The 20,155-nt window shown below is 38.8% G+C and overlaps 1 protein-coding gene across 2 annotated transcripts in view; it reads left to right on the top strand.

Moving 5' to 3' along the window:
- Window positions 1–20,155, top strand: part of LOC122555251 (suppressor of tumorigenicity 14 protein homolog) — a 142,078-nt gene that overhangs the window by 85,697 nt on the left and 36,226 nt on the right. For both annotated transcript variants that reach the window (XM_087992711.1, XM_043701043.2), the window contains exons 11-15: window positions 2,605–2,738; window positions 5,592–5,696; window positions 12,727–12,834; window positions 13,623–13,739; window positions 14,146–14,262. In XM_087992711.1, the coding sequence (XP_087848837.1) occupies window positions 2,605–2,738; window positions 5,592–5,696; window positions 12,727–12,834; window positions 13,623–13,739; window positions 14,146–14,262 (581 nt within the window). The remainder of the gene's footprint in view (window positions 1–2,604; window positions 2,739–5,591; window positions 5,697–12,726; window positions 12,835–13,622; window positions 13,740–14,145; window positions 14,263–20,155) is intronic.

Raw genomic sequence — 20,155 nt, 5'->3', positions numbered from 1 at the left:
GTTCCAAACTAGATAATAAGAGAAAAACTGAACAAGTTAATGCATAAATTTGAGAGGAACTACAGCTTATGATATTCTACATTGCAAAGGCATAAAAGGCACATCAGATGATTTTCATAAAATCATACAGTACAAAAGAAGCTTCTAGCCCATCAAGTCTGCACTGCCAAAAACTACTGTAAATCTATACTGGTCCCATTTTCCAGCATTTGGCCTGTAGCCTTGAATGTTAAGACATTTAAAGTGCTTGTCCAAGCACTTTTTAAAAGTTTTGAGATTACTGTAGAAGGCAAGGAATTCGGATTTCTGGGTGAAATCTTTTCCTCCAATCCCCTCGAAACTTCCTGCCTTCCACTGTAAAATTATGTTCCCTCATTACTGATCCTTTCTGACCCTTTAACTTCGCTTTCTATCTACCCTATCCATGCCCCTCATTAAACTTAACACCACAATCAGATCCCTTCTCAGTCTTCTCCACTCCAGAGTACGCAACCCGAGCTTCTCCAGTGTATCTTCATAGCTAAACTGTTCCATCCCAGCAAATTCTTGTGAGTCTCCTTTGCACCCTCCAGCTATGGCCTAACCAAAGTTTGATATAGCTCCAATATGACCTCCCTGCTCTTAAATCTATGCCACAAATGATAAAGGCAAGTGTCCTACATACCTTCTGAACTAACCAATTCACCTGTCCTGCACTTTGCGGGATCTGTGGACAGCATCCCAAGATCCTGCTGTGCTTCTGAGCTTCTTCGTGTCCTACCATTCATTAAGTATTCCCCTGTCTTGTTATGTATTTCAAAGTGCACCAACTCACACTTATCAGGATTAAATTTCATGTTGCTGATCTGATCAATCCATCTACATAATTCTGTAACCTTCATCTTTCTTCCTCGTGTCATTTAACTGACCAATATTCATGTCTTCTGCAAACTTACTAATCAGCTCCTCATTCCCCACCCACACATTTATTTCCGCATTGTTTGTAGATATCACAAACAATAAGGAACCCAGCACTGATCATCTGTCTCATACCACTAAGCCAATTTTAGATACACCTTGCCGGGTTACCCTGGATCGAACCTTCTTACCCTATCAGTCTCCCATGCGGGATCTTGTCAAAGGCTTTGCTAAAATAAATATATAAGTTATATCTATACAGTATCCTCATCTACATCTGGTCACCTCTTCAAATGTTCACTGAAATTTGTAAGGCATGACTCCTTCTGACAAAATGCTGACTATTCTGATGAAATCTTGTCTCCCCAAGTGGAGAGTCAAAGAATATGGTGCTGGAAAAACAAGCTGGTCAGGCAGCATCGAGGAGCAGGAGAGTTGAAGTTACCAGCACAAGCCCTTCATCAGGAATAAGGCCTCATTCTTGATAACGGGCTTATGCCCGAAATGTCGACTCTCCTGCTCCTCAGATGCTGCTTGACCAGCTGTGCTTTTCTAGCACCATACTCTTCAACTCTGACCTCCATCTGCAGTCCTCACTTTCTCTCCAAGTGGAGATTAATTATTAACCTCAGAATTTCTCAAGTAGCTTTTGATGAGGTTATGAAAGCTTTTAACAATCACTTTGAACTCAGGGTACTTGCAACAGCAAGATTTTGTATCTGTATTATCCATGTCCATAGTCAGTGTTGAGTAATATTTCTTGTTGTGTTCTTTTGCCTGAAAGAAATGTACAACTGTTGTAATACTTACATTCATTCCTTCAGTATTAACCATTGCCTATCCACTAGCTGTGCCTTTTCAAGGAATTTATCCAGTCTAATGGATCCAATCTACCCTCTTCCTTTCATTGTTTCCTTTAAGTTTAGGACCCTAGTTTCAGATTGCACTACTTTGCTTTCTATACCAATGACAAATTTAAGACTGAGATAGATAGGTTCTTGAATATCAAGGGAATCAAGGTTATGGAGAGAAAGCGGGAGAATGGAATGAGAATCTTATCAGAGCTGAAAAATGTGTTGCTGGAAAAGCGCAGCAAGTCAGGCAGCATCAAAGGAGCCGGAGAATCGACGTTTCGGGCATAAGCCCTTCTTCAGGAATCCTTTTCCAGCAACACATTTTTCAGCTCTGATCTGCAGCATCTGCAGCCCTCACTTTCTCCTGAGAATCTTATCAGCCATGATTGAAGGGCGGAGCAGACTCGTTGGGCTGAATGGTCTAATTTCTGCTCCTTTGTCTTATGGTCTTTAGAATTCTATCGTATTGTGTTCACTTTTTCCAAAAGAACCTTTCACAACAATGCTATTAATTAATCCATTCTCATTGCACAAAACCAAATGTAGGATACCCTGTTCCCTAACAGGAACTCAATCCCACAGTAATTATTGCTAATGTAGTTCGTACATTGTATAAGATGTAAGTTACTGACTACTGGAGCATTCTTGCTATGTGCATCTTTGATTTCCTGTCCAATCTCCTAACTTACAACTGCATCATTGATCATGTAAACAGAGCAAAATTACTTTAGTGAGTCAACACCAACATTTTTTGTATTTATGTATTGCATGGAATCACTTATTATTTGTAATTGTATGGATTTATACATCATTTCATAGTTCATAGTCACAATGACTGCTGCTCTTTATTTAGATACTGCGGTGAATACTCCAGGTCATTGGTGGTACCTAGTACATCTAATGTTCTAAAAGTCCAATTTCACTCAGACTTTTACACCAGTAATCTTGGATTTCGTGCTGAATACAGCAGCTTTGATCCTGAAGAAGGTGAGCACTTTCAACCAACTCAGTAAATGGTGTTAAATGTTTGATACTAGTGAGGCTTTCTCAGCCACTTTTCCTTATTATACCACGTTATAAAAATGGAATGAGAGATTCAAACCAGGCAACGAAATGGTATCACCACAATGGGTTATTGGATGAACCAGCTTATTAGCCAAGGGAATACAGAGGCACTAGTATACTCTCTTTTGGAGTAAAATGTATTTAATTTTATGTCAAACCAAAGTTTGTTTTAATATTTCTAACATTAGTAGGCAAGAAGATGGTCGTATTTTTCAGTTCGAAAATCGAATATTTCTACATCTTGGATTGTCATGTGACTTTCACTTACATGTTTACAAACACAGAAATAGTTTCTGATATTAGCTATTATTAAACAGTTTTATTTAGTAATGAATATATTTGATCATAGGCAAGTTAAATGACAAGCTACCATGTCAAAAAAGCAAACTGCTCAATATAATGGATATTTTCTCACCAAAAGATATATATAATCTGTACTAAAAATCTGCACTTTCCTGACTTGCTGGTATTAGAAAAAATAAAGGGTATGATTCAGATTATCTTCTACTTTGACCATACCTTTTTCAATTTTAGGCACACTGTTAAGTTATAACAGATTTCCCTCATGGTGAGAGGTACAAGATAAAGTAGTCTTATTTGCCCAACAAAAAAGGTGTAGGTGGGAGGGATATTGTAGGCAGTCAGACATAAACTGCTGAATTATTACTTTGTCGCTGAATCAAAATGTCAGTGGTTGATGACTTAAGTTGGAACTCACTGCCAATTTAACATAGAACCAGCGAAAGCTGGCAGCAAGCAACATTGGGTAAATAATCTGTTTAAGTTTTGAAAAGTTTCTTGTGATCAAGGAGGAGCAAATCTGCCACTTCTGATCAAATAAAGAAATCTTGGGCTTCTTTTGCCCTGGTCTAGCCTCCTTCTGCCAGCTATCAGCCTGACCCAGACTTCCTGTGACCTTCAGGTATCTCCCACTGGTTTTAGACAAGAGGCAGATTCATATTAAGAGCAGCTCAGGAGTTAAAATATCCAGGCTTCAGAACAAGGAATTTGCTGGGGATTCCATTCAATACTCCACCCAACTCTTAATATGTCCCATCTTACAGTCAAAATTTGAGCTGAAGTAGTATATGTAATAATTCTTTTCACGGCTTAAAAAGGGATAGGACCACATCTACAAAATGGAACTACAACACTGGGGATTCTCCTGCTAATCTGTCACAATTTCACTGAGGCATCCCGAAATACTTCAGGAGATGATGTAAATTGAATTCACAGCATTTCCACAGTGTTTTCTCAACTCTTCTGTCGAACCTTTGGTAAGCATGTGGAAGACTCCCCTTTGATTATTCACCCTGTTAGGGTAAGGGTTTTATAATCAGAACCAAAAGTGATTTTTTTAAAAAAAGTTCAGGATTTAATTAATTTGCATATTCCTTTCTTTGCCAAAACTTTAAAACCTTATTTAAGCTTACCAAATAAAGTCCTGCAGTTTGACCGTGTTTACATTTAGTGTTCGCATTTTGAACATCCCCTCCAAGCTATATGTAACTGTAATTCTTGCAGGATTCTTTTCCTTAAATTAACCTGTTCCATTCATATTAAATAAATTTAAAACAAATACATGCAGAAAGAGTTAAAGGCTTGCATCTCATTTGGCTCTTATTTGGAACATTCTCTTTCCACTGATGCTGTCAGACATGCTGAGTTTCTGCAGCACTTTGTTATTTTATTTCAAATCTGCAGTATTTTGCAGTTATTGAAAAAAATATACTTTTATTCATGCTTAAATACAAACTTGCTATGCTTGGCTTACATACTTAAGATATTACACATTCTGTTCCATAAATGGATTTGCAGAACAATAAACTGATATTCAAGGATATTGTTACAAAAGATTATAGGAAATAATTATGTCATTTTTTTGAAGAAATCTAGCATAATGTTTTTAAATTGCCAAAACTAATTGCTAAAATTTTTAGGGTCAAAGCAGTAGACCTATCAAAGTAGAGGGGAAACTCCTCTGGGTGGTTCGATGGAGGCAATGGCTGCATTGCACTGTTTGATGCACAGAGTCTCTGGTCCTGATGATCTCACTGCCTCCTCCCAGGAAGCTGTCTCCATTTTGATGGCAGTTTCTGCAGAATTCGAGATATCATTCTGTTAGCAACAAAAAGCTAGTACAACTACGAAATTGGACATTGTTTTGTCTGTATTGGCTGCTAGCCTCTGTCCCTGTCTATCAACAAACCCATCACCATAGACATAGAAAAACTCAACCCTGTTTATCCTCATTCAAATTGCAGTTATCTTCAATCTTAGTTGACACTGTCATTCTCCTTCTGCCTCACACTCCACTTCCAATTTCAGCTTTCATCTATCCTATTGCTGTCCAACATTCGCCTTCATTGACAACTTTGCGATGTTATAAAGTGATAGTTACTTTAATCATCCTGTTCAGACACGTTAAAACACACCTCTGCTGCAGATGTGACTTGAACTCAGACCTTCTGGCCAAGGCAAAGGGATTTTACCACCATAGCATAAGAGCCTCCAAACATTTAAAGTGATGGTTGTGATTCATGTCCCTGTAATCTCAACCAGCCTATTGTTTACTCAGGAAGTAAACTACTTGACCTAATGTGCACTCAGGTACATCGTAGGCTGGTTTTAAAAAGTGGCACAGTCAGAGTATTTCGCAAAGGTTGTATATCTGTCTTTGGCTAGGACCTAGGCAGTAACCTAGGGGCAGTAAGGACAGAAAAAAGCCTTCACCTTATTTCATGTAATATACTGCCCACCTGCATTGTGTTACAGAATGCAAAGGAATGCACATATGTGGAGATGGAAAATGTGAGCTCATGAGCAACAAGTGTGATGGTTGGTTTCATTGCAAAGATAAGAGTGATGAGATGAACTGTGGTAAGTAAAAATGAAAATACTGGCAAATTATTTTGCTTATTTTAGATGGAATTTCAGTTTAAATACACAACAAAGAGGATTCTTGATAAATCTGAAATAAATCAACTGACAGTTACTTATTTTTCCAAACTAGTAAATTTGGAGCACCATAATAAGTGAATGTGTGAGATTCTCTTGCACAATGATTAATTAAATGAATATACCAATGATCAAGACAAGTCATGATGCTTCTTTGTAGGAAGCTTTGCTTTATATGTGCAGTGACATTGTTGATTATTCAAAGTTTTGTTTATAATTTTGCTGGAAAGTGAAACAAAACAATTTTAAAAAAATATTTAGAGATGATTAGAAAATTTACTGATGCTAAAATGCACAAATATTATCAAACAATATTTACAACATGAGGATCACGCTGTAATTTAGTCAGATATATGTATGTGGTGAGATTGTGTTAATGTATATATGACATTGATCATAAAATTTGAAATTTAATTGTAAACCTTGAATGCTACAGGTGCCAACCAATTGTGTTTTGCATCAACAAACAGCTGTTCTAAGATGTTAGTCATGGGTCATAATTTGCTGATGAATCAAAAATGGGCCGAATTTCCTTAAGTTGTACTTCAGGGCTGAATTGTTTCAGAAACTTCTTGGTAGTAACTGGACAAAGCAGCAGGAATTGGTGGGTAGCAGCTTGCATCAGGGAGAGAACAATTACATTGATCCATAGTTTTGAAATTGTTTTAATTGTTGCCCTGGTCAGCTTTAGCTGATAAACATCAGTGTGGGATTTAAATTTCCCACATTGTGCCTGGGTGACCCCATAATATTGATAGATTTAAGACAGAGGCAAGTTCTTTACGCAGAGAGTAGTAAGGGTGTGGAATGCCCTACCTGCTAATGTAGTCAACTTAGCCACATTAGGGAGATTTAAACAATCCTTAGGTAAACACATGATTTTGGGATAGTGTAGGGGGACAAGCTGAGAATAGTTCACAGGTCGGCGCAACATCGAGGGCCAAAAGGTCTGTTCTGCGCTGTATTGTTCTATGTTCTCATCCACAACTACAATCTCTTCTGGCCAATTCTCATCATGTTGAGAGTGAAATATCTTTACTTCTCCTTAGTAATTGTGTCAGGCAGGAGTGGGAAAACATTATTTCTTGAATTACAATATAAATCATTGTACGACCCTGATTTAATATCTTTAATGTACATAGCAATGGGCATTTTTTTAAATAATGAAAGATAAATGACTTACCCTTTCCACAATTGACAGCTAAATATTACAGAATGGAAATTCACTAACAGATTGAAAAAGAGCTTATGATAGAAGGAGGAAAGTTCAGGATTTCTGGTTGCAACTCTGTGTGTAGGTTTGGGGATTATCCAAGTACAGCAGTGACAGCAATAAGATGGGAATGTTTTGAATGAATCTTTAAAATAGAGATATAAAGTTGTGCCTTTAGAGAGTTGAGAGTGCCTGGCGAACTGTGAGGAAGGAACTTGTGGTTTTAGTCCATTTGCATTGAGATTGCAATGAAAAGGAAATGTGTGAACATACTCTATTATGCACAATTCTGACTTCATCAGCTTCTATTATTGAGTGAACAGGAAGTAGGATTCATGGTAGACAAAGTTTGTAAGAGTGTGTGGAAATGATAAAGGAAACTACAAGAACTTCAGACAGGTATAATTTATAAACTTGGACAGGTTAGCAGCACAGGGAGAAGAAGAAATTCAATATTTTGAGTTATATTTCATTTTGAAAGTGAATGCTAGTTTTTTTCCAAATTCTGTATGTTGGAAAAATAAAAACCAAAAGAACTGCAGATGTTGTAAATCAGAGACAAAAACAGAAGTTACTGGAAAAGCTCAGCAAGTCTGGCAGCATCTGTGAAGAGAAATCAGAGTTAATGTTTCGGGTCCGGTTCTGATGAAGCGTCACCGAACCCGAAACATTAACTCTGACTTCTCTGAACGGATGCTGCCAGATCTGCTGAGCTTTTCCAGCTCCCTCTGGTTTTTTTTTGTGTAAGTAGACACTTGGGTGTTACATCAAAACAACAAATCTGAAAAAAAAGTAAAGAAAAAAATAAACCAATGGAAGCATAAAAGTGATTTTTAAACCTAAAACTGAGTGGGCTGAGATGAAGTGTAAAAATTTTAAAAATCTCCAACTCCCAAGATGTGCAAGTTAGGTGGATTGGCCATGCTAAATTGCCCATAATGTCCAGAGATGTGCAGGCTTGATGGATTAGCCATGGGAATTGCAGGATTACAGGGATAGGTTAGGGGTGTGGGTCTGGTTGGGTTGCTCTTGGGAGGGTTGGTGTAGACTCGATGAGCAAATTGGCCTGCTTCCACATAATAGGGGTTCTATCATTCTATAATTCCCTCTTCCCTGGTTTAATGGTGGTGGGAGCAGAGACAGACAGTCAACATACATGCCCATTTAAATTGCTTATTCAGGTTGGCAGTCTTGTATTTAACCTGTTTTACAGGTTTAACTCTGGCTGACTGGGTTTTCCACCTCTTGGAAAATCTGGCAGCTCACGGGAGGTTTGGACAGATTCAGAGGGTAAGCATGGGCCATGAGGAGCATGAGCGTTTTGATCTGCTCCCCCAAGCTTACCTTCTTCCTTTGAATCATATCTCTCACTCACATAACTCTGTGATTGGGAATCAGACTCATCCCTGCAGATGAGGATCAGATCCTCAAATCATCTAACCTACAGCTGGGCCTTAAACCAGTTTTAGAATGTTCCCTATCCAGCTGGAAGGCAGATTTGCTGATAAATTGGGGAACCTGCTGACAGGTTCACTGTGAAGCCAAAGCACTGCAGCAAATGACAGCACTGAACAACGTTTTACAACTGAACTTCTGCTTCCACTTCACACAATATGTTATCAACTTGGAAATTAGCAAATTGGCCCTTCTTTATTCTCTGCTGGAGCAATTCAAAACTAACTCTCCTCTTCCAGTCTCTCCTCATGGCTCTGCCTTTTCCTCTGAGTATTTATTTGAATTTTCCGTTAAAATTTGCTTTGATCTTTGCACTATCCTCCTGGTAGCAAAGTAATCTCCGCTCCATGAATTCTCTGAATAAAGAAATCACTCCCAACCTCTCTGATCATTTTGACAATTTTCACTGACATTCCATATTGAAACTAAATCTGTCTAAAACAAAATTCATTTTCTACATTAAAGCTACTATTAGAACTTTTCTTAGCATATTTTCAGTTTTGCTTAGTTTCTCAGCCTGGTGAATCTATTATTTTTACTAGTACCCTTTTTATAATAGGAACACACACCTACACACATTACTGTAACCATAATTGAATCAATGTTTTGTAAAGTATGCTATTATATTATTTCTGCAATGTGTGCTCATCCATCAAATTCAAGATGCTGTTGACCTTCATGTGGTTTTATTCCCAGTTAAATATTGGGAAGACCAAAACCATTACCTTCTATCCCTGTCACAAACTCCATTCCTTAGCCCCTGATTTAGTTCCTGACCTTTCTACTGTTTGATACTGAAAATAGATCATTCACAAACTTAGTGTTGTATTTGATGAGCTTCCAATCATACATCCATTTTATCACCAAGACTTGATGATTTCTATTTGCCTTGTGTCATCTGACTGCTTTCTTGCTTCAGGTCATTTCTTGCTGAAGCCCTCATTCATGCCTTTGTTACCTATATACTTGTTTATTTCTATTCACTTCTGTCTGGCCTTCCCATAAACGCGAAGTTATCTAAAACTCTTTTGCTGTATCCTAATTCACTTCAAACTTGTTCACTCATCGCCTGTGTGCTTGCTGGCCAATATTAGCTCTTAATTGAACAACGTCATAGTTTTAATTCTAACCTTTGTTTACAGTTCTCTACTTGACCTCACCCCTATTTCACCCCTCCTGTAGGCCCATAACCTTTATATCCCTGCACTCCTCTAATTTTGCCCTTTTGAGCCTGGACAATAAATCTGCAAATTCCTCCCTGGCAAGTTTTGGCCTCATGGCAATGTCACTGGACTAGTCATCCAGAACTCCGGGCAAATGCTCTGGGACTTGGGTTTGAATTCCACCATGTTAGATGTTGAATAAAGCCTAAATCTTTTACCCAGCTATCTGTCCCAATATATGTTATGATGGTCAGTGTCAAATTTTGTTTGATAATGCTCCTGTGAACCATCATGGGATGTTTTACTACATTACAATCTCCGTATAAATACAAATTGTTGTTATTGTTATCTAACTTTAATCACACTCAATAAACATTTGAGTGTGTATCTATTTATCCATGGACTTTAACTTTTCATTAACAATTCTTTTGCTTTGTCTTTCAACCAAAGTATTTTACACAAAACTATCCGAATAAATTGCATCTTCCACCTTTCTTCTTCTTCTACTAATCTGTCTGTGACTTTCTTTTGACAATTATACCCTCCTTGTCATTTGTCAAACATCTAATTTGGTAGCATCAAAAAAATTTCAAGACTGTATTTTCCAAAATATAGAACATTAAACTGTACAGCACAGAAACAAGCATGGACCAACATGCCTGTACTGACCAGTTTTAACATTTTGAACTAATCCCATCTACCTGCACCTGGTACCTGGTCCATACCACTCTATTCTCTGCTTATTCATGTTTCTATCAAAATGCTGTTTCAATGTTATGATATCTGCTTCTACCACCTCCCCAGCATCCCCAGCAGTGCATTCCAAGCACCTACTACCCTCTATGTAAAAAAACCTTTCTCATACATCTCTTTTAAATTCCACCCCCCCCCCCCCCCCCCCCCCCACACACACACACACACACACACACACCTCACCCTACATCCCCTGAGGTTTGATATTTCCATTCTGGGAATGAGACTCCAACTACCCAGGATATCCATGCCCCTCATAATTTTCTAAAATTTTATTACCTTTCAGGTTACCCCTCAGCCTCTGATGCTGTAGTGAAATCAATCCAAGTTTGTCCAACCTCTCCATATAGCTAATACACTCCAAACCAGGCAACATCTTGGTAAACCTCGTCTGCACTCTCTCCAAAGCCTCCACAACTTTCCTATAGTGCAGCAACCAGAACTACACACAGTACTCCAAATATGGCCAGACCAAAGTCTTATGCAGTTGCAACACGACATGCGAAGTTTTATATTCAGTACCTGTCTAATGAAGGCATGGATGCTGTGTGGCTTTTGTAATGATTGTAATGAACTCAGCCAGGTCGACCTCATAGAATATGATTCCCTGATTGGGACTGTTAACCTGGTCCGATCAGGGAGACCTGGCTGACAGATATAAACAGGAGGGTTAGAGGTTCTCCTCACTCTGAGAGCTGGCTCTGAGGACGCCAGACCAGTGTGTAGAACTACGCATGCGAAAATAAAGGGTGACTTGGTGTCGGGACACTGGTCTCTGTGGAGTTATTTTGCCTTCCATATGACCTTACCACTTGTATTGCAACTCTCACAGAGCTATGGACTTGAACCCCAAGATCCCTCTGTATATCAATGTTCCTAAGAGTCTGGCCATTAACAGTACACTTTCTCTTGCATCTGATCACCAAAAACGCATCACCAGACACTTCTCCACCCAGCTTTGCAACTGATCTATATCTTGCTGCATCCTTTGATATCCTTCCTCACTACCAGCAACTCCACTAATTTTCATATCATCTGCAATCCTAGTTTAGGGCTAGCATGGGGTTGGGTTAAGGATAGTTGGGGTGAGTATTGGAGTTGTTCAGTGTATGTACACTATGATAAATGTGTATAAAATAGAGGCATACATATTTTGGTTTCAGTTCAAAGAAGGTAGCTTTTTTTTGAGTGAGTTCAGAAATTCATTTGGAATAGGGAACTAAATAGAAAACATGCAATTCATTAAGTCCCCAGCTGGATCCCTATGATATTAATTGATGGAAATTTTATATTGCTGATCTTATGGTAGATCGCAAAAACAAGCCATCGGCCATTAGTTTACTTCAACTTCAGAAGAATTAGGAGTTTAGGAGAACAGTTTCCTCCTAGTGGAAGAATTCACTTCTTTACTTGAGGAGAACAGTTTGCACGCTATCTAGAAGCTTTTTAAATTAGTCTCAGCAGTTCAAGAAAAATAAATGGTAGGAGTCAGTCAAGAAAGAAATTAAAGAGTTGAGATAGGAAAAATATTTCTGTGGCATTGAGTATCTGTAAAAGATGTGGCTGGACAACAGATTGCAACTTTATTTTGCTGTTTATATCAATGATTTTGAGATGCTGGTGTTGGACTGGGTTGCACAAAATTAAAAATCACACAACACCAGGTTATAATCCAACAGGTTTATTTGGAAGCATTAACTTTTGAGGTGCATGAAGGGGCAGTGCTTCGAAAGCTAGTGCTTCCAAATAAACCTGTTGGACTATAACCTGGTGTTGTGTGATGTTTACATCAAAGTCTTTTTAAAACTGGCTCATATGTTAAACTTCTTTTTCTGTGTAATAAACTTGCATTAAAGAACATTGGCAGCTCATCTGAATAGATTAACCACAGCTGTAAGCAATTGCAAAAATTCAACTTGTGACCTATCCAGTTGCATTCATTCTGGGTTCCGACTTGTCCAACATATCAACAGATGGCCAAAACTAATTGCAGCCAGAATTGACTTCTGGAATATGCCATTTTCAATTCTAAAATCACACATTTACTTTTATTCTGTTCTTTCTGTCAACAAATCTTACACCAGTATTGTGAAGTTTCCTCATTTAATGTCCTAATTTTTAACAAACCCTTTTGTGAGATGCCTGATTTTATCCCTTCTCAAATTCTAGATAAGCTATGGCCCTTTATTTTAAGAAAAAGAAACTTCTAATTGGTTTGTTGAATTCTAGTTCAAAATTAAGAAGTCACTTGTCTACATTTTTGGCAGTGTAAAACAATACCTTGTTAACTAGTTATAATTAAGCTGCTTTCCTTTTGTGGCCAAATGATGCATTAATCTAATTCTTTCTTTCTTGGATCCATTTCTAGTGTGCACAGCAGAGCAGTTTAGATGCTTTAATAATATGTGTAAGCCTTTGATCTGGGTCTGTGATGGAGTTGATGACTGTGAAGATATGAGCGATGAAAGCAACTGTGGTAAAAACTTGTATTTTGATTATGTAAAAAAACAAATATTATAAAATTGGTGTTAGCTTATTTCAAAGAAGCTCAAACATTTTCTTTGGAATTTATTGAATAATTATAAGCACAGTTCCTTCAGTAGTGCACTTCTTTTGTATTTTGTCCAAATAGGTATTTTCCACAGGCAATTCAAGCTATTAAAATGTAAAAGGGACGGGTTTGCAATAGAGCCAACCTAATCCACTTCTCATCAGATATGTGTACACACAATTTTCTAACAAGAGTTATTAGGTAGTAATCAGGAGGAAAAACAATGACTGACTTTTTCTAACCTTTCTGATTTGGGAATATAGTGTTCAACCATATCATTCCTATTGCTGCTGCTATTGCAATTAGATTTTTCCATACAATCCCAGCCTTGTACAGGGAAGAACTTCTTTTGCTTGGTTCAGTACTTCACAACAGGGTATTTGCCAAATTAATCTAGCATTTCACCAGTTTAATTTAACCCACTGAGGTATCAGTCTAGTTGATAATGGGATTGGATTTGGGAAATTTCAGGTTCAGTGTTCTGTAAGTCAGTATTGCAGTGAAACCTGTTTGCTCATTATTTCAGATTTAAGTTTGCGATATACGGTGATCAATATTTTTCTATGAAAATGGATTCAAACTGAAGATATCAAATTCGGCACTGGATGCTCTGTTACATTCTCTTGAAATTAAATGTAACAACCAAAGAGTCCTCAACTAGTTCAACGAATATTTCATGACAAATTATTGCATCTTTTCTGTCCCACTTCCAGATTGCCCAGCTGGGTTCTTCAGCTGCCAGAAGAATAACTGCTTGTCCATTAGTACCATATGTGATGGAAATATTGACTGTCCTGATCACAGTGATGAGAATGATTGTGAAAAAACAGGTGGGTACAATTTGCTTTGACCTATTAAATTAAGCTCTTGTATTTCCAGGAATAGTGATCACGTTTTAAAAGTATTTCATTGGCTTTGGAGCCCTTTAAGGTGTCTAGTTTACATTTTTAGAAAATACTAATGTCAATATTATCAGATGAGCACTCGACATATTTCCAGACATATCTTTGTTTATTATTTTAGTAGATCCCTTAGTCATTTTAAATGGACAGAGTCAGCTGCAAATTACAACACAAATGAAGATGAATGCATCAACCATTTATTGTCTAACATTGCCAACAATAGAACCTTATTAATTGGTAATAAACTTGTTTGTTTGAATTTTGCTATTAGAACTCTGCATCTTCAAACCATTGCACTCTTAACCCTGTTTTTCTGTGCTTTTGTATTTGTTAGACATCAAATGCACTACCAACACGTACAAGTGTGCCAATGAAAAATGCATTGCCAAACCCAATGCAGAATGTGATGGTGTAACCGATTGTTTAGACCATAGTGATGAATCCAACTGTGGTAAGTAGAAGAGCAGGAGAGCGTAACTTTTTATGGTTTGACAACACATTTTGATCTGAAGCTTAGGATAGTCATAGAAGTGAAGAATACAGCAGTTACAGGATTATTGGAAGCCAGGAAGTATTTTATGCATGCATTAAAAATGCCTGTATGCTATTAAATTAACAATTTCACACAATCTACTGAATATTAAGTGGGTTAAAATAATATTGGTGGCTTCTGTCTTGTACCTTTAATAGTATTTTGACATACATGGAAACATCTCTTTCCACAACACTTGCCTTATGTAATCTAATAAAAAAGAAGCAAGATGACATGGTATTTTTTTACAACTAGTTACTATTAGTGGCTGCTTCCCTGTTCTGATAATGTTTCACTGATTATTAGGAAAATGCTACAGGCTACAATTTCTTCTGCACTGAGTAGCAATTGTGATTCGTAACGTTCCCACCAATTCAAAATCAGGCTGGGCAGATTTTTATCTACTTACTTTATTTGACTGCTGGTGGGGTAAAGCTGAGCAGTTCACAAGCTGGTTGGTTGTTCTCCATGTTACCCTCGGCCTCTACACACAACAGGGGCCAATTGGTGCTGTTCTGTGACAAAGTACTGCCACCAGCCTGATCCTCTTAAAGGCTCCCTGTCTCTTAAAGGAAAGCAGTATATATGAAATCATGGCTAATGGAAAATTATTATGAAACAGTGTTTCCTTGGGTTGGAAAGAAGCAATCAAGAAACAACCAGAAAATAGTGAACTCACAAGGGCAGTTAAGGTAAGTAAATGCATCCTCATGATGCATCTCATGGTCATTACATCAATAATGATTTACTCTGCTCAATGCATTATGTGCCTTTCATTCAGCCAGCAGTACTCCCTGGCCACCCTAACATTCTCACAGTTATACTCGACCTCAACCACACATTTCTTCCAATGTTGCCAGCATTAGACTCCCAGGGACAATGTCACACTGTTGACACTCCTTCCCCTCTCATCCACAACATTGCCACTAACACACAGGTGATGCAGATCACCAGTTGGGTGGGTGGGTGAGAATCCACAGATCCATCCCAAGGATCCTGGAGGAGGTGACCTTGTGCGTAATAGGACCAAAGGAAATGCAGCCATCTGATCTGACAGAAGCTCTTGAGGATAATGGTCAGTCTCATGCCTTTCTTGAACTTCCTCATCATCCTTGTACTGAAGTGTGACATCAAGTGAAAGCTAAAGATTGTGTGACTATGGGCACTATGGTGGCTCAGTGGTTAGCACTGCTACCTCACAGTGCCAGGGACCTGGGTTTGATTCCAGCCTCGGGCAACTGTCTGTATGGAGTTTGCACTTTCTCCCAGTGTTTATGTGGGTTTCCTCCGGGTGCTCCAGTTTTCTCTCACAGTCCAAACAAGGGTACCTTCAATTACAACTGGATCTTGATTAGATGGGTCAATGGGCTGAGGAATGGCAGATGAAGTTTAATTCAGACAAATGTGAGGTGTTGCATTTTGGGAAAGCAAACCTTAGCAGGACTTACACATGTAATAGTAAAGCCCGAGGGAGTGTTGCTGAACAAAGACCTTGGAGTGCAGATTCATAGCTCCTTGAAAGTAGACTCACATGTAGATAGGATAGTGAACAACGTGTTTGGTATGCTTTCCTTTACAGGAGCTAGGAAGTTATATTGCGGCTGTACAGGACATTGGTTAGGCCACTTTTGGAATATTGCGTGCAATTCTGGTCTCCCTGCTACGTGAAAGATGTTGAGAAACTTGAAAAGATTTACAAGGATGTTGCCAGGGTTGGAGGATTTGAGCTACAGAGAGGTTGAGTAAGCTGGGGCTGTTTGCCTTGGAGCGTCGGAGGCTGAGGGATGACCTTATACAGGTTTATAAAATCATGAGGGGCATGGATAGGGTAAAGAGACAAGGCCTTTTCCGTGGGGTGGGAGAGTCCAGAACTAGAGAGCATGGGTTTAGGGTGAGAGGGGAAAGATATAAAAAAGACCTAAGGGGCAACGTTTTCACGCAGAGGGTGGTGTGTGTGTGGAATGGGCTGTCAGAGGAAGTGGATGGAGCTGGTAGAATTGCAACATTTAAAAGGCATTTGGATGGATATATGAATAGGAAGGGTTTGGAGGGAAATGGGCCGGATGCTGGCAGATGGAACTAGATTGGGTTTGGATATCTGATCGGCATGGACAAGTTGGACCAAAGGGTCAGTTGCCGTGTGGTACATCTCTATGACTCTATATGCAGGTTAGGTGGATTGCCCATGGGAAATGCAGGGTTACAGGGAAAAAGTAGGGGCATGGGTCTGAGTGGGATGCTCTTTGGACGGTTGGTGCAGACTCGATGGGCCAAATAGCCTTCTTCCACATTGTAGAGACTCTATGATACCTCTTTTACTTTCCAAACACTTCAATCACGCAACCCAATCCTTCTGCATGTATTCAGATTCAGATGATTTGCTCTCTGCAGATCCTTCGCAATTTCATAGTATTGGTAACCACCTGTCAATAACGAGAACAATCCTACCTCCAATATGGAAGAGATCATTGCTCAGATTATAAAGAAAATCATTTCTACTTTGGAAATGCTGCCCAATTCTATGAGATCCCAGGTAGTTAACTCATGACCCATGTGTTAGTGCTGCTGTCTCAGTTTTCACTTGGTTATATGAATATGACTTGGTTATTTACAAAATATATTAATGACTTGAATAAGGAAAATGCACGTACTATAGCCAAGTTTGCAGATGATGTAAAAATAGGTAGGAACGCAAGTAGTGAGGGTGACTCAATGAGCCTGTACAAGATATAGGCAGGTTAAGTGATTTGACAAATCGTGGAAAATAATATGGGAAAATATGAAGTCACGCATATTGACAGGAAAAATAGATGAGGAGAATATTATTTAAATGGAGAAATGCTGCCAAAAGCAAGATTTGGAGTGCTCATGCATAAATTGCAAAACAGCTAGCATCCAAGTTCACAGGTCATTGGGAAGACAAATGGAAATTTGGCCTTTATTTCAAGGGGAATGGAGTATAAAAATAAGGAAATCTTGCAAGAACTATAACAAGGCACTAGTCAGACTACAGCTGGCATACAGTGAACAGTTTTGGGCCCCTTATCTGAGGAGAAGTATAGTGGCATCAAATGCAAGAGTACAGAGATTATGATGGAGCTGTATGTAACATTATTTAAACCAGAGCTGGAGTACTGTGAGCAGTTCTGGTCACCATACCATAGGGAGGATGTGATTGTACTTAAAAGTGGGTGCAGAGGAGATTCAGCAGGATGTTTCCTCTATAAAGGGAGGCTAGATGAAGTAGTCAATAATTACAGACACAGTTTTAAGGCAAGCAGCAGAAGATTAAATGGAAAACTTTTTTCACCCAGAGAGTGGTGGGTAGCTGGAACTCGTTACCTAAAATATTGGTAAAGGTGGGAACTCTCCACACATGTAAGAAATATTTAGAAGAACGTTTGAAACACCATAACATACAAGCTAACGGACAGTGCTGGAAAATTGAATTAAAATAGATTGACGTTTAATGACCGGTGTAGACACGATGAGCTAAAGGGCCTTTTTCATGCTGTAAAAGCTCTGTCAGTTTAGGCATTAGAAGCAGTCCAGAGAAGATTCACTGGATTGATCCTGGATATAGAAGGATTTTCTTAAGAGGAGATGTTGAGTACGTTGGGCCTGTATTCATTGGGTTTAGAAGAATGAAAGGCAACTTTGTTGAAACATGTAAGAACCTTAGGGGCCTTAACAGGTTAAATGGATATTTTCCCCTTATTGGAGAGCCTAGGACCAGAAGGCATAATCTCAGAATAATCATTTAGGAGAAAGATGGAGAGGAATTCCTTCTGTTAAGGGGTTGTAAATCTGTGGAATTCTTTAATGCAGTATTGTTGAGGCTGGATCATTAAGCATATTCAAGGCTGAACTAGACAAATTTCTAATCAGTAAGGGGATCAAGGGTAATGGGGGAAAAGGCTGGAAAGTGGAATTGAGGATTGTCAGGTCAGACGTTGAATGGTGGAGCAGACTTGATGGGCCGAATGGCCTGTTCTGCTTCTGCATCTCATGGTACCAATGCCTGAATCAGTTGGAGATTGTGAGTTCCACAGTTACTGCCATGCATATTTAGACTGCTGCTACCAAGGGTGTGGAACTCTGTGCTCAGGAGGAAGCAGGCTATTATAGCAGTTAAGCAATTTATGCTCCAAGAGGCTGTAAGAATTGCTGAAGTGCTGACCTGTAGTAATGGGAATGAGGCCAGTTCCCACTGTCATTACTAACACTAGAAGTATGGCTATATACATGACTTATTTTCCAAATACTTGGAAAGAAATGATCCAGAGATATGAGTTCATTTCTTGCCACCGAGACTGCAGAATTGTAATTCAATCAATTAAAATAAAATCTAGCTTTAGATTTAAAGAAATCTAGTGCACCATGTCCCTCCTTGAAGGAGGAAATCTTCCACTTTTACTCAGCATGGTCAGAGACTCCAGAGCTACAGTAATATGGTTGTCTCTTAACTTTCCTCTGTAATAGCTTAAGCACTCAGTGGTAGTAAATAGCTGTGTTATATAACAAAATCCAGTTGCTTAGAGTTAGATCTCAGTAAGTAGAACAAAATGTGGTGACAATTATCATTAGTCTCTACACCAGAAAAAGCAAAGGCACACCCTTCTGAGTTGATCCTGTGAAGTCCTCCTCACAAACATCTGGGGAATTGCTGCCTCATAGACTGGTCCATAAACTTCCCAACATAATCATACTCGATGTCTCTGACTGTCAGTATCCCCGGATAGATTCTGTCACATTGGCAATATCACCCTACCAGATATGGTGGAAGTTTGACTTGTAGTTGAGAGGAAATAATCTTTCACATCCTCAGTATTAATACAGACTTCATGCAGCCTCCACATCAGGTCAGATGTGGTCAAGGCACCATCCAACTGATTGCTACTAACTGTCCTCTTTAATTTGCAACTCATATTGAAACGCCATTAAGGAAAAGCACAGAAAGGAGCAAAGGCACAGGTGTACTTTGGATGAGGACTTTAATATCCACAACCAAGAATGGTTCTGTAGCAACACAAATGATTCAACTGGCAAATTCCTGAAGACCTAGCTGTCAGAACTCATCTTATGGCTGATTAATGATGCAATAAGAAGAAAAGGTAACCTGACCTTATCTTGACCAAATGGCTTTTCACTGATGCATCTGCCCATAGGAGTGGTAGTAGGAATGACAACCGCAGATTTCCCAGGGAAATGAAGTCCTCACTCCTTGCTGAGGACATCATCATGTTTTGGGGCACTACCACATGCCACAAGGGTTAGATCAAATCTAGGTGCCCAAAGTTAAGCATCCTTGACTAAGAAGGATTACAAGGAATGCAAAGACACCAAGTTTTAAATATAGATATGTAAATATGCAAAGTGTGGTAAATAAAGTTGATGAGCGAAGTGCAGATAGTCTCGACAGAATATGATGTTGTGGCCATAATGGAAAAGTAATGTAGAAGTGCTGAGATCTGAGTATTTAATATTTATGAGTAGAAAAAGGGGAAGTGGAGCAGCTTATCAACCAAGACACAGTAGCACTGGAAAAAAAGGTTGTTGAGGAGAAAGGACAAAATCCAGTTGCTTAGAGTTAGATCTCAGTAAGTAGAACAAAATTTGATGGAGGATCTTGAAAACTAATTAAACCTGAGAAATAATTGATAGGTTTATTAGGGTTATCATTTTGCAGTTTCCCTTTTCTTCACACTGTATGACTTAGCTGCAAGATTGACTGAGATATCGTTGTCTTTCATTAGTCAGCTGTACTGAACAGGAATGACTTAGCTGAGAAGGCCATATTTGGATTTTTCAA

The sequence above is a fragment of the Chiloscyllium plagiosum genome, unplaced genomic scaffold (genome assembly GCF_037043375.1).
Source record: "Chiloscyllium plagiosum isolate Xiang-an unplaced genomic scaffold, Cpla_swu_hap1 HiC_scaffold_12, whole genome shotgun sequence".
NCBI lineage: Eukaryota > Metazoa > Chordata > Chondrichthyes > Orectolobiformes > Hemiscylliidae > Chiloscyllium > Chiloscyllium plagiosum.
This window is presented reverse-complemented; position numbering and strand designations above follow the sequence as displayed.